This window comes from Manis pentadactyla, chromosome 2 (assembly GCF_030020395.1).
Source record: "Manis pentadactyla isolate mManPen7 chromosome 2, mManPen7.hap1, whole genome shotgun sequence".
NCBI lineage: Eukaryota > Metazoa > Chordata > Mammalia > Pholidota > Manidae > Manis > Manis pentadactyla.
Window position 1 is genome coordinate 6,185,670 of NC_080020.1, and position 15,790 is coordinate 6,201,459.

Sequence of the window (15,790 nt, forward strand, 5' to 3'; positions counted from 1 at the left end):
ATACACAAAAGTAAACTTGAAATGGATCAAAGACCTGAATAGAAGTCATGAAACCATAAAACTCTTAGAAGACAACGTAGGCAAAAATCTCCTGAATATAAGCATGAACAACTTCTTCCTGAACGCATCTCCTCAAGCAAGGGAAACAAAAGCAAAAATGAACTGATGGGACTACATCAAACTAAAAAGCTTCTGTATGGCAAAGGACACCATCAAAAGAACAAAAAGGCATCCTACAGTATGGGAGAATATATTTGTAAAAGACATATCCGACAAGGGGTTAACATCCAAAATATATAAGGAACTCACATGCCTCAACACCCAAAAAGCAAATAACCCAATTAACAAATAGGCAGAGGATATGAAGAGACAATTCTCCAAAGAAGAAATTCAGATGGCCAACAGACACATGAAAAGATGCTCCACATCACTAATCATCAGGGAAATGCAAATTAAAACCACAATGAGATATCACCTCACACCGGGGTAAGGATGGCCAACATCGAAAAGACTAAGAACAACAAATGCTGGTGAGGATGCGGAGAAAGGGGAACCCTCCTACACTGCTGGTGGGAATGTAAGCTAGTTCAACCTCTGTGGAAAGCAATATGGAGGTTCCTCAAAAAACTAAAAATAGAAATACCATTTGACCTGGGAATCCCACTCCTTGGAATTTACCCAAAGAATACAACTTCTCAGATTCAAAAAGACAAATGCATCCTTATGTTTATTGCAGCACTTTTTACAATAGCCAAGATATGGAAGCAACGTAAGTGTCCATCAATAGATGAATGGATAAAGAAGTGGAATACTATTCAGCCATAAGAAAGAAACAAATCCTACCATTTGCAACAACATGGATGGAGCTGGAGGACATTACGCTCAGTGAAATAAGCCAGGCGGAGAAAGACAAGTGCCAAATGATTTCCCTCATTTGTGGAGTGTAACAACAAAGCAAAACTGAAGGAACAAAATGGCAGCAGACTCAGAGAGTCCAAGAATGGACTAGTGGTTACCAAAGGGGAGGGGTGTGGGGGGCGGGTGGGGAGGGAGGGAGAAGGGGACTGAGGGGTATTATGTTTAGTACACATGGTGTGGGGGGTCACGGGGAGAACAGTGTAGCACAGAGAAGGCACATAGTGGATCTGTGGCATCTTATTATACTGATGGACAGTGACTGCATTGGGGTGTGGGTGGGGACTTGATAATATGGGTAAATGTAGTAACCACATTGTTTTTTCATGTGAAACCTTCATAAGAGTGTATATCAATCATACCTTAATAAGAAATTAAATAAAATAAAAAAAAAAAGAGGAGCCCTACATCGGCCTGTGCTCATGGCCAAGAAGGTAGTTTCCAGACTGTAGTGTCAGGAGATGTAACCCAAATAGAGCCTTGTGGTCACACAGAGTTGAGAAACAGACGGGAGTTCCAGCAGGCCAAGGCAGCTACAGTTTCTAGGGCAGAGTACCCCAGAGGAGGGAGGTACAAAGGGGGAAACAGAGCTTGGATTCCAGAAATCCAAAGAGGGATCCCAAGTCTTCGGCTGAATAATGATCAGTACACATGAGAAAACACTGAGACAAGGAAAAGAATGCCGGAAAGCATTAAGCTAAAACATTTCTTAACACACACAGGGCTGGTAATAATTCATGTTCCCACTAACCACGGTAGAAAGACTATGCAATACATAACCAGGAGAAAATTAATCAATAGAAACAGGTCTAAGGTAAGAAGAAAACATGAATATGATGAGGGAAGAAATTAAATATATGTAAGAAGACCCAAATGGAGCTACTAAATATGAAAAATACAATACCTGAAATGAAAATATAGGATTAAAAGCAGCTTATATATTACAAGAGAAAGATAAGTGAGCTGGAAGACTGGAAGACATAGCAACAGAAACTATACAAAATAAAACAAGAGGAAAAAGCCAGGAAAAAAAATATGAACAGAACATCAATGACTGTAAGACCACATCAAGTAGTTAAAATACATTCAATTAGGGTCTCAGAAGACAAAGAAGTGGGGAAGGGAGAACAGAAAAAAATATTTGAAGGAGTAACAGCCAAAATTTGTCCACATCTGATGGAAATAACTATAGTCCAAAGAATCTTGATAAACCTCAAGCAGAAGAAAAAGAAAGCAAACCATTCTAAGGTATATCATTATCAATTTGGTTTAAAAAAGTGATAAAGAGTAAACTCTTAAAAATAGAAAAAGATGGTTGCAAGGTTTTTACAGTATACATTAATGATATAATTTTATTTGAACACAGAAAAGGCAATAGTGGAGATAATAAAACAAAATTATTAAAAATAATCAAAGGAGGGCAGAAATAGAGGGAAAGGTGAACACAGAAAAGATGAAACAAAAGTAAGTATCCAGATGGTAGCTTTAAACCCAACTCTATCAGTAAGAACATTAAATGTAAATGGTCTAAGCATTCTAAATGAAAGACAGAAGTTTGTCAAACTGGATTAAAATAACCAAAAACAAAACAAAGACCAAGCTATACGATATTTATAAAAAACTCATTTTAAGGATTAGTCTCAGGGAGACTTAAAGTGAAAAAAAAAGGGGGTGGTGAGAGATACGCCCCACAGACACTAATATAAAAGGAAAAAGCAGTTATGTCACTCTCAGACAAAAACTGCAGAACACAGAACATGACCAGGGACGAAGAGGCGTGTTTCGTGACAACACAGTCTGCTGACAAGGCTGTGGGGAATTAGGTTCATTCATACACTCCAGCGGGAATGCAGAATGGCATACCACTTTGGATGGAATGGAGCCAAAATCTAGCAAAATAATAAAACAAATATGCATTTATTCTACGACATATCCAAATGGAATAACTGTCAGTATATGTAAAGAAGGTGAAGAAAAATGTTTATAGCATACTTTGCCATTTACCTATGAAAGGGGTCACATGACTACATAGCCATACAAACACTTAAATACACCCAATAAATGCGTGGAAGGACTTTTTTTTTTTTTTTTAAGTTTATCTGTAGGTAAGAAAGAATAGGGTAGAAAGTTGAGGAATAGAAGCTAGACTCCTTAGAATGTATCTTCCTTTTTAACTTGTCTTTAAAGCCAGTATTTCATATAATAAAAGAAACAAAACTAAACTTAAAGAAAACCACCTCTTAAAAAATAAAATGCAACAAATGAACAAAAATGTGTATCCACTTGGTGGCAAAGTTACACAAAAGAATCATTCCAAGTAAATTTAGAAGAGGAATTTGACTGTAAATCTCTATTATGACATATTCTCAATACAAAGAGAACTATCTAAACAAGTAAACAACTGTCTTTAGGAATCATATTGGTGGTGCTACTGCTACTCTTAGACTCCTATGTATTTATTATGGGACAATTCAAATGAATTATGTACTATCAGTTTTATCATCCTGTTATCTCACCATGGGGGAAAAATGAGATACAAATATAAAATTGAAGAGGTTCAATAAAAACCCTGTAGTCCTGAATCTGAACTGGAATAATCAGTATAAACACACAATACATTTTATCTTCCAAAAGCCCTTTCTTTTTTTTCAGCTGTGTCTACTCAATTACCCTAGAAAAATGACCCACACATTGACAATTAGTACTCACAGGACTCACATTCTGATTTCCTAAAACCATTCCCATTAAAAGGAAGAGGGGCTCCTTAAAGAAATGGCTGATTCCAAGTCTGGGGCAGGACATGTACAAGATGGGCCTGGAACACTTTTTCAAGCCAGATGCAAAGAAATTAACAAAGATTAGCAGACTTGTTCAAAAGGACTGAGCGGTCAACTGGAATCTGCTCCCGGTACAGAAGGGACAATCTGTACACCAATGAGAGTGATCACTGCCGACTGACAGAAACACAAATCCCTGTAAATCCACAAGTTGATAAGTGTATTTTAGAAAGACAACAACAGTTAATTGATCGCAACTGTAAGATACTAGTAAACTCACTCTTTATTCTGAACACTCTTCAATAACATGAACATTTAACCTCCCTTTCCTGAATAAATGGAATACTGGGGAATCAAAGAAAAGATGTAAAGTCCCTCTTTATATTCAGCTAACAAGTGATGAAAGAAAAACAACATCACCACTGATTAGGTCATCAGCTGCTAAGATCATAAAAAGAGAAACAATATGTGCCTCCTGATAGAGGAGCGTACCATCAGCTATAAAGTGACCCTCTAACAACAAAGTTGAAACAGAATCCAATCAGGCTTCTGGATTCACTATCACTTCACAGGAACCCACTGAAATATGCCGAAGGCATACAATTAGCAAAACAGTCTACATTAAACTCTGCAGGAGAAACAACCTGGTTTCTTTTCAAACACAATGAGAGAAAGAGAACTGGAGGAGGAGCCTAAAAGAGACACGGGACCCAGATACACAAACCAGTAATAATGTGGAAAACTTACTTGGATCCTGACTCCAAAAAAAAAAAAAAAAAAAAGGTGTTCCAAAAAAATTACTACATTTTTGAGAAAATTTAGTGGATATTATTAACATTAATCAATTATTGTTAACTGTGTCTATGATAAAGGTGTTATGATTATTTTTTAAGAGTTCTTATCTTGTAGAGATATTTAGATGTATAGATGAAATGATATAAGAGTCTGAGATTTGCTTTCAAATACAAGGGCAAAAGGAGGAATAGGTAGAACTGTAAACACAACTAACTATAAGTTATTCATATATAAGCTGGTTGGTGGACACATGGGAGTTCATTATAATATCCTATGCACTTCTATACATGTTTGACATTTTCAATAATAAAATGTATAAAAATAGCAATTAAGAGTCTCACCAAAATGCTATCCTTTCAGCCTATGGTTTGTGGCTTCTTTGTGAAATGAAAAATTATTTCTGGTTACTTACATAACTAACCTCCCCAGATAAGATCTATCCTCTCATAAATCAGACTTTACACTACAAATATCCATAGTATCTTTTTTTAGTACACAAGAGAAAAAATTACAGGTTATACACAAGTAAAAAGCAACTTTGGTTGGAATTTCTTAAAATAGCATGAGAAATTTTAAGCTCATCCAAATGCTTTTTACATATTCATTTAGACAGAAAATGGATATAAGCCAAAAACAATAAACAAAGAAGAAAAAATAACAATTTCAAGAATTTGAGGTAGAAAGCAGTCTCAGATATTAGTGAGATGTAAATGAAGCAGCTACTGACTTTTTGTTTAAGTAAGTTTCTATTAAGAAGAATCATTTATTCCCTCATTAACTTGATTTTCTTTCATATTCGTTTTTTCCCCTGTAATAACCATACACATGCAGAAAATACAAAGCTGAAAAAATATATTTATTAAAAACACTCAAGAAAAAACTCAAAATTCCACTACTCTGAAACAATTAACATTATGGTGAACATACTTCTAAGATTCGTCTATACATGCGTATTTGTGTGTGTGTATCTCAAACAGATGAGGGTATAACATAATATTTAGAAACACTTCTTCGCTCAACAATGTGGATGACAATCTCCTACGTCAAGTATTGCTAAACACTAGTCTTTTTAATGGTCACTTTTAAAGAGCACTTCAGTAGGTAGCTTATACCACAACTAATCTAACCATTCTACATGAGTGTTTAGACGGTCTTTTTATTTTTATTTTTTTAGACCTTAACAACAAAACCATGAACATTCCTCTGCTAGTTATTCACCTACTGTCTCTGAGCTTTAAATCTATTCTATAACCTGCTCCGAGATGCTGGAGCTGTAAATCTCAAATTACATTTTCTGGACTCCCTCAAGACCTGGCTTCCTGTGAGGTTCTTTTTGTAAGTGACAGTAGAGTGGCTCCAGGTACTCTATTCCCGAGCTTCACCGCCTCGCGCCAACAGCCAGCCCACCCCCTCTTCGACAGGTGGCTGAGGCAGACGGGCCTCTTTCCCAGGTTGAGCAGTTCTTAGCACATCTTCCCAGTTGTTCCACCAGCCCAAAGGGTTATAGCTGTTTCCAGTAATTCATAATCTCCGGGTTACCAAAGCACCTTTGTTGCCCTTTCATCCTTCAAACACCTGGATTGATTAATTTATGTTTAGAATATCTAGTATGGTTTCTGTTTCTCTGCTTGATCCCTGAACCATATAGTTGTTAGACATCTTTTCTAATTATCTCCAGGTTAAGTTTCTGTGAGTGAGAAACTGCAGTGCTGAAGACGATCCACATTTTAAACTGTATTATCATATTACTATCCCAGCAAAGCTGCATCGATTCGTACTCCAGGAGAGGACCTTTGGAATGCTAGCTCCCACTGCTCATGGCACATGAATATTTTTATTTGTATTTTCCTAGAGTACTATCAACAGGCATCCATGTCTTTTCTTGATTTGGGGGGCTGTTTGTGAATATTCTGTTCAATCCTTTTGCTAGTATTCCAGGGTCCATTGTTACAGATTTTTTATATATATTAATATCAAATGAATACTGAAATCATATTTATTGAGAATAGTCTCCCAGCATAACATTTTTGTTTCCAACTTCATGATTTTTGCTTTTGTCTAAACACTATTTCCCCTCACTAAAATGTAAGGACAGAGACTTGTCTTGTTCATTTCAACATCCTCAGTATCTTACATACAGTACAGCTCTATAAATATTTTTTCAACAAATGGATTTTTTAAATCCCTGCCATCAATATTTCATTTATGACTTGGCACTAGTGTCCCTTCCCCCACAAAAAAAGAAGTTAAAGAAATGTACTAGTTACTAATTCTTTCATTAATTCCTTTTAAATATTTAAAATTTTAGATAGAGAACTTATATTTAGCTCATCTGGAATATATGTAAAAACTGAGATAAGCAGTCTGTTAATTTTTCTTTTCAAAACAGCTTGCTAGTTATTCACTGGATAATCTAACTTTCCTGATTAATTTACTTTGTTAAATATTATTATACTCCTCCATTTGCAATTACAGGGTTACAAATTCCTTGTCTACTTCTGGGTCTCCTGGTTTTTACTCCTACAATTTTTTCTAAATGATTATTAATGGTATGTAAGGAAAGCTTTGAATTTTTACACACTTATTTTGGTCTATCTTGATTTTAGTAGTTTTTAAGTTGAATCTCTTGGATTTTCCAGTTCACACAACTTTGCTTCCTCCTTTCCAGCACATGTACCTTTTATTTTTGTAATTGTATTGGCTCATGCTTCCAAAATAATGTTAAATCCTGGCAGAGGAAGTATATTTTCTCCTCTGGGTCCAGATTTTCCTGGGAATTCTTCTAGTATTTTACTACATGATGGTGCCTATTGGCTTGAGAGATATTTATTATGTTATGAAGTCATTTAATCCTATTTTAATGGGCTTAATTACACATACACTGATTTTTTTTTTTCAGAAGCACTTTTAGCATCTATCAAAATGATCTATTGTGTGTCCTTTCCCTTTTACTCACTCATGTAATGAATTGTAAACCAAACATTAGGCTTACTAATTAACCCTTCTTCGTAGCCCTGAAATTAACTATATTTGGTGACAGTATATTACTGTTTTACTGTACTAAACTCTCTTTGCTAATATTTTATTTATAATTTTTGCATCAGTATTAATAAAATTTGTCCTCATTTTCTCTGGAGGGGATCTTTTATCAGGTTTTAGCGTTCCTGGTAGCTATCTTGGTTTTACAAGTAAACTGGATGCTTTTTTTCCTCCTATACTCAGAACAATTAAAAAGAATTAGAATTCCTGGATTTTTGTAGATTTGAAGTATTTCCTTTAACACGTAACTTTTACTTCATTAAAGGGTCATTTTCTCAACTTCTTTTATATAATTTATAGCCTATTAGGTTTTTTTTTCTTCCTTCTTGAGCCAATTTTGCTTATTTTTATCATCTTTTAAAAAAAAAACCCAGGTTTTCAAATATGTAGAACACAGATATAGTACCATCTAAAACTTAAATACTGAGAATAAAATGGTAAGAAAAGACAAACCAGTGACATGCAAACAACAAGAAAATAAAGTTGAATTTAGGAGCATAAATAAAAACCAAATGCAAAGGGAAAAAGCATACAACTTGGTAGATAAAGTGACTTCATAATAAACAAGGGATAATACATTTCCTAAATCCTTTATGTAAAGACTATCCTTCACTAGCCCTTACACACAACTTGGCTGGTTAGGAAATTCTTGTTACATCCTTTTTATCTATCAGAACTCTCTAGCTGTTGAATCATAAACTTCGAAAATCTTACATGGTTGAAAAGTAAGTCGGCCTCCTTACTTTTCTGTTGTACACAACCTACTTCCTTTATTTTTTTCCCCCTTCATGTTCATGAAATCATTTCTGTAATCCCTGAAAATTCAGTGAATTCCATCAGGATACTTTCCTAAAACATAAGTCCTCCTGATCTCCAGATTCACGTTTTCATTTCATTCATCTAAAGTTTACTATTATTTTTTTAAATATTTTCCACTCCCATTATTCTATTGTCTTCTCCACAGAATCCAATTATAGCTTTTTACTATCTGCAATTGAATCTCTTCAACTGCCTTCATTTCTTTGCCTATTAACTCTGCATTCTCTGCAATTTCTTCAAGTTCAATCTCTACCTTACTGATTGCATTTTCTATATTGTTTAGCTCCTTGTAGCTTGTAATAAATTATATTCTGTAATACAAATGTTTCTACTCTCCTTTATATCCTTAGCTCTGCCATATCCCTGTTTATATATCGTTATTTTTTCTTTTTCAGATGTCATTTACTGTTTAACCTTTTTAGCAATTTAGAACTGTCTTAAGTTTCCTGTTTTCCTAGAAAAATTCAATTCTTCCACAGAGTGCTCATCAGCTATCTTTTGAATACTAAAATATTTGCATAGGTTTCATGTTTGTTAATTTATTTTTTAATTAGAGAAATTTTTAATGGCTCCATCATTTAAACAAAAATGCAGATAGTGTTTCCCTGACGACTGAATGTTGGACACTTCTTTTAAATAATTAACCTCAAAGCTCCCAACTCAGGCTATACTTGCTTTCATTATAATCAGCACAGCAGAGGGAGTTGGGACTAAATTTCTCTACAAGTCTACTAAACCTTTTCCAATGATGACAACCAGTCCCACCTCGACTATGACTCTCTCATATGCTTGAAGATGTTTGGGCACATGTGCCTACTTTAGAGTGAGCTGAAGTCCTGAGAGACAGGATGAGTCAGGATGGAGCACACAGCTCACTATCATTTCTGCTGATTGGATGAGCACATGATTTTTTCTGTTCTTGTAAAGTTGATAGTAAGGTATTTGCTTCACAATTCTATCTAAGCCTTATCTCACCTCTAAGCTTTGCTCCTCCTGTGAAGGAAAATAGATCAACCCAAAGAAAAATGATATGACACAATGTCTTTCCTTTAGTTTTACCACAGCTGAAATTAGGCTTCCCCTATTTCTCTCAAAGCCTGCCCATACCTCAGTCTCCTCCCGCAAAATTAATAAATGATAGAAAAATTACTATACATGTCTTTATACACCTGATTCAGGGATATGTGTATCAATTGCCAATATTCTCACCTTTAATTCAGTCTAAATGGCTTACCTAGCACCAATTATGCCCAGTTTGATGCAGCTTCTACTTAGATACATTTTTCTTTTGATTCTTTTAATTTATTTTGTTGGTTTCAATGGAAGATAATTTAATAAACATTCATTTAACTCTACCATTTTTCCTCAAAATCAACTCACCCAATTTAATAATTTAAAACATAAAATCTGCATACATATTTTATCTCTTGGAAGACATATACTATGAGTTACTTCATCGAGAACAGTGTGTGCACACAGCAGGTATTCAATATCAGATGAGTTAATTCTCCTCATGAGAGAATTTTAAATATATTCAGCATATAAATCAAATGATTTTAAGTACTTCAGTTCCGTATTAAAGCAGCATATGTTTTAAAATGCCCTTGAGTGTTCTAAGTGTCCACCTTTCGACCTTGCTCTCGTAGTTCTCCTACAATATATCAAACAATGTTTCTTTAAAATATAAAGGTACGAGGAAACACAGTCTAGAATGAAAATAAAAACCTCCAGTGAATAAATCAAAGTAACTTGTTCAAAGCTTTAATTAAGAAAGAAACTATGCCATAATGGATATGGTACCATAGGCATTGACCAAACAGACCTAAATTCAAATCTTCACTCTCTACTTGCTTTATATGACCTGTTTCCATTTTATCTCAATTGAACATTAGATTTCTCATCTAGTAGACCAAGGTAATTCTTATACTTTACTGAACTGTTACAAGGTTTAAATGAGATAATACAATACTCAGGCATTCAGTACATGGTATAGAGTTCTTTACAGTGTGTGTATGTATGTGGACAGATGGACAGATAGATAATAATCTCTAAACTCTTGATCTCTGATCTGAACAGTAGAGTTACAGCACCATTCCTAAGGGAAAGTCATGTCTTAGGCTCCCTTAAAAATTACTAAGTCAATTCTAAATGAAGTTTCTTACTCTTGCCAAAGAGAATACTACAACAAAATTCTGACATGTTTCAATTACCATTTAAATAATGCCTGTGTCCTATTTATCAATAGTTTCTAGAACTGATTAGGTTCAGGTGAACAGAAAGGAGTAGCAAAAAGTACACCAGAGATTTTTAAGATCTGGTTTTGTCCACGGTCTCTGAGGAAAAGAGCCATAGGCAATTCTTAAGCATGAAGAAGCACGTTACCCAACCACAACTAACCAGACCAGAGGCTAAGGCAGAGAGAAGTAAAGAGGCAGAGGTAAACCCAAGCACCAGCGGCCACGGCACTGTCAGGACCAGCCAAAGGGAATATTCTTCTGGCACAGGGAGGAGAGGTGCGTAAGAGGAGTAAGCAGGGCTCCAGAAAGAATGAAGATTTACTCTTTTGAGCTATTACAGAATCTTGAACAATAATCAACCACTATCAGTGATCCCCAGGACAACAGCGCAATTCCGAGTTCTTGGAAATACTGAAAACACGGAGAAGTACACTGCTGTTAAGATGACCGATCATTCCCTGCTTCCCTGCTCCCCTTTGTCGAGCAGAGCAGAGTCTCTGAAAATGTCCAATCCCATACTCTTGATCACGGAGGACAGTGAAGAGTGACAGGGACGGACTTTCTGAAAGTCCAGGGATTTCCAGTGGGGCCTTAAATTCACATGAACTATTGATTCTATGGCTATCATACACTAAGAGGTGGTTTTATTATAAAATTGTTTGCATTGACATCTTTAAACAAAACTGACGCTTCAGAAAGAAGTGCCACGTTCATTGCACATCTGCATGGATCTTCTGAAATACCAATCAGTGCTTACTCCCAAGAAATGAGAATCTACATTGAGCAGTATAGACATAAGGTAACCTCACCATTAATTATTTCCTCAAAAACTTAAAAGATTCCAACTATTACATAAATCAAGAAATAGTACATTATTTTTCTATTTTCCCAATATTTATCAGAATAAACTCAACTCACGATCTGATATGTGGGAAATCCTCTTCAATTTTGCTTCCTGTGTTTTTAAAAATTTGGAGTGCAGCTTCTGCTACTTTTTCATCGTCCATTTTCAGACAAGCCAGGAGAGATTCAAATGTTTCAGCAGAATGAAACGAGATGGGATGCGTAAATGAAAGTACCTAAAAAAGAAGTCATAAAAATGATCTGTGAACATTTTTCATCTTATCAATATCCATCCAAAATAACTCATAATTGGAAATGCTACAAATCAAAGTAAATAGAAAAATAATTAGATAACAAGTAAATGAGAGCACCATAAAGTTAAAAACTTACTCAAATATGTAACAGAAATGTTGTGTAGGAAAACTGTATGATCTAATAGTCACTTCTTTCAAAATTAATTACATGTTTATATAATTTTACTGAAAATAATTTGGATTTTGCTTACTGTTTGGGGTTTTTTTTTGGAGGGAGAAGAGGGTAAGAGAAAATGGGACAAGGAGCGAATTTAACAAAATTTCTCTATTCTTCTAAACAAAGATTATTAGAAGAAACTAGCTAATAACATTTCTGAAAAAGAGTAATCTGTGGAAGGGGATAAAACACCAGATACTAAAAGATACTGTACGGTTACAAAAAATGTTTATTATTTTTACTGGGCCAGACACTGCTAAAAAATGTATGTACATGATTTAATTTAGCCTTCTGTGAGATAAGTGCTGTGTACCTCCATTTCAGATAAAGTAGAGGCAACAAGCAGACATCTAGTACATAATAGCCAAAAATCAGATCTGCTTCTGACACTCTTAAAAAGTGTCAAAGCACCAAGAAAGCACTTTAAAGCACTAAGAAAATGCTCATAATTTAACAAGGGAAAATAGTGAAGATATATACTGAATATTCAGTCTGATCTCAAATATAGAAAAGTTTGCATATTTTTAAAGGACTAAAAGGAAGCAAACTAATGGTTTATGTAGGTAGGCTTAGGAGTGTTTTCTTTATAATTTTTTATTTCCTAAGCTGTCTACAATTAACTGATATTTTTATAATCAGTAAAAAAGGCACTTTAGCTAATAAAATAAAATATAAAATGGAGTTTTAAGAAGAATTTAGCTCCTGTGGTAGGGCTAGCACCTTCTTTGCTTACTAATGACTCCTTCAAATTATAATCCACTATTTTAATAGTCTATAATATATAATTTAAACCTGAAAATATTTAGCTTACAAATATTAGAATGTGCAATTTCTACATTATCTAAAATGACTGAGAAATTTTTACTTTAAGTTCTATAAATTTATCATGTAAATCTCAAGAATAAAAGGTATAAATTACATATGTTCAACAGTTATCTAATCAGGCACTGAATTTCACCTTAAGTGTATTTACCTTAAGCAGTTCAAGACCTGCCCTGATGGCTTGATCAGTTGGAACACCCTCATCTTCATCATCTGCTGTTCCATCTATTGATTTGTTAACTTGCTTAATAAGAGCACTATAGTATGACAAAAAAAAAATTATTAGGAATGTCTAAGAAAAACAATCCAGAATATTTTCTATATAGACCATGTCTAAACCATATCCAAATTCGAGGTAGTTATTTCCTAAACAATGTTGCAAAACAAAAAACTATAATAAACTTTTTGAGAGACTTTTTTTTTTTTTTGAGAGAGCATCTCTCATATTTATTGGTCAAATGGTTGTTAACAACAATAAAATTCTGTATAGGGGGCTCAATGCACAATCACTCATCAACCCCAAGCCTAATTCTCAACAGTCTCCAATCTTCTGAAGCATAACGAACAAGTTCTTACATGGTGAACAAACTCTTACATAGTGAGTAAGTTCTTACATGGTGAACAGTACAAGGGCAGTCATCACAGAAACTTTCGGTTTTGATCATGCATTATGAACTATAAACAATCTGGTCAAATATGAATATTTGTTTGATTTTTATACTTGATGTATATGTGAATCCCACATTTCTCCCTTATTATTATTATTATTATTTTTTTTAATAAAGTGCTGAAGTGGTAGGTAGATGCAAGATAAATGTAGAAAACATAGTTTAGTGCTGTAAGAGGGCAAATGTAGATGATCAGGTCTGTGCCTATAGACTAAGTGTTAATCCAAGCTAGACAAGGGCAACAAAACATCCATGGATGCAGATGATTTCTCTCAAAACAGGGGGGGTGAGGTTCTAAGCCTCACCTCTGTTGATCCCCAATTTCTCACCTGATGGCCCCCCTGCGACTGTGCCTGTCTTAGGTTGTTCCTCCCTTGAGGAATCTTACCCGTCTCTGGCTAACCTCATCTTCCGGGGCCATACAGGGAAATGTAAAGTTGGTAAGTGAGAGGGAAGCAATATTGTTTGAAAAGGTTAGCTTTTTAATTCTTTGCAGATTTATGCCCTGTGGCTTCTATGCCCAGCATTTGTCTTGAGGTATCTTTACCACTTGGAAGAATTATGATACTCGGTAATTTCAATATGAGGCACGAATTCTACTTAAGGGTTATAATTAGGAAGGAAGAAGAAAAGCTATAGAAGTAGCAGACGGAAGAAAACATGGGAAGGTTGATTATTTCTTTGACATATCTTCTTGTAGAGTAACATAAGCATGTATAGGTTTTAAACTATTGAGATACTTTTATTTTTCAAAAATAGTATTTTCTCTTGTCATCAAATCATTACTTGATTTGCTGTTTCTTAATGCTATCTGTATTTTTATTCTTGTATTTTCCCTGGAAGGCCTATGCCCAAACATACAAATGATACATATTTTCCATTACCTAAAATTCCTTATTGCTTTAGTAAGTGGAACAATGTACAATGAAGTAAAGGATAAATGGCAACATTAAACACTTTCAAACCATTTACATTTACAAGTATTACTGTGCGTCAAGCAATGCTGTAAGAGCCAGAAATACACAAGCCTGCTCCTGAATGGTACAAAAATACTTAGGTGACCAATAAAACCTTACTAGAACAACGAGATCAAAAAGAAAACATAATGTTTTGAAATTTTCTTCTAAAAACAAGCTTGCCCATGTTATTTAAAAATAAGCACTGTAATGTCCTCTCTATTATCTAAAATAATCATTCACACTGATAGATACTTGATCATTTTATTAAAAAACGCCACCAGGTTAGAGACATAATATGTATCAAAACACAAGAACATTCAGTTATTCAATGTTCTTTAAATGTTTAGCAGGTCTGTGTTTCTACAAAAATATTACATACAGGAATTTAAGGTCAACCCAGGAGGTCAAATGTATTTGTCTTCCTTGCAGGGTCCTCCTCAATTTATCATTCCCTAAACAACTGATATCCTTGAGAATGTTTCTCTCCTATTCTGACCATTTTCCCTGATTAACTGATTCGCACAGCTCTAACTATCCCAAATAAAAATCTTTAGCCTGAATCCTCTTCCCCTATTTTCAGCAGCCCCAAGGTTTCTTACCTAGATATACCACAGGGATGGAAAATACCACAGACTGAAAATGAAACTCATTATTTTTTTCCATAATAAGAGCATGAAGATCTCAGTCCAGTGAGGGAAGGCCAATAGATAAATTAATTACAAAAGAAATTCAGGGAACAGTAAGAACTAGAAAGTGAAGACAAGAAGTGAAGTTCTTTAGTGAGGGTAGTCAGGAAAGGCATTTCTGAAGAGATACAACCGAGCTAACAACCAAAGAACAAGAGCCAGTCATATAAAAAATTAATCTGTGAGAAAAAGCATCAACCTGGTAAAACCAAAAGCAACAACTGAAAAACTATTAAAACACACTGAGAGTTCAGTGAGGTGACAGCAACAGAACACTGGAAAATCAAAAGTGCTTTTCAGCCAAAGCCACCTAAAAAACATACAGTCATAATGACAAGTCAAAATATTGGAAATAACTAAGAATAAAAAGTTTTAAATGCCCAGAACCTACATGTAAATTCCAAAATTATATGGAGAGGGCATAGAGATTTAAATAACTCGAGACATTTTCGTAAGTTGGAAACACAATATTACACAAATGGCATTTTTCACTAAATCGATCAATGTCTCAAGAGAATACAAGGTGGGTTAGGACAAGATTTAACAGATGCATTCTACATATGGCTCACCTGGAAAAATTCATTAACATTTGGGAACAGCTGGTAAGTTTTAGGGGTGGAGGGATGAAAGAAATAAACTAACTAAATAATAAATCAGTGAAACAGAAACATATCATAAAACCCTCAAAAGACAAAGGACCCAAAGAGAAATCCAGTAGGAGTCCAAATCATATAAGAATTTATACTATAAAAAGGCATC

The 15,790-nt window shown here is 34.7% G+C and overlaps 1 protein-coding gene across 7 annotated transcripts in view; it reads right to left on the bottom strand.

Annotated features, from left to right (window-relative positions):
* PDS5B (PDS5 cohesin associated factor B) overlaps nucleotides 1–15,790 on the bottom strand; it is a 175,205-nt gene that overhangs the window by 51,007 nt on the left and 108,408 nt on the right. For 6 of the 7 annotated variants that reach the window (XM_036905006.2, XM_036905005.2, XM_036905008.2 and 3 more), the window contains exons 18-19: nucleotides 12,870–12,975; nucleotides 11,501–11,661 (exon numbers count right to left, since the gene is read on the bottom strand). In XM_036905006.2, coding sequence (XP_036760901.1) covers nucleotides 11,501–11,661; nucleotides 12,870–12,975 — 267 coding nt within the window. Of the gene's footprint in view, nucleotides 1–3,554; nucleotides 9,997–11,500; nucleotides 11,662–12,869; nucleotides 12,976–15,790 lie in introns of those variants that run through there. The other variant, XM_057489699.1, reaches the window with a different exon arrangement.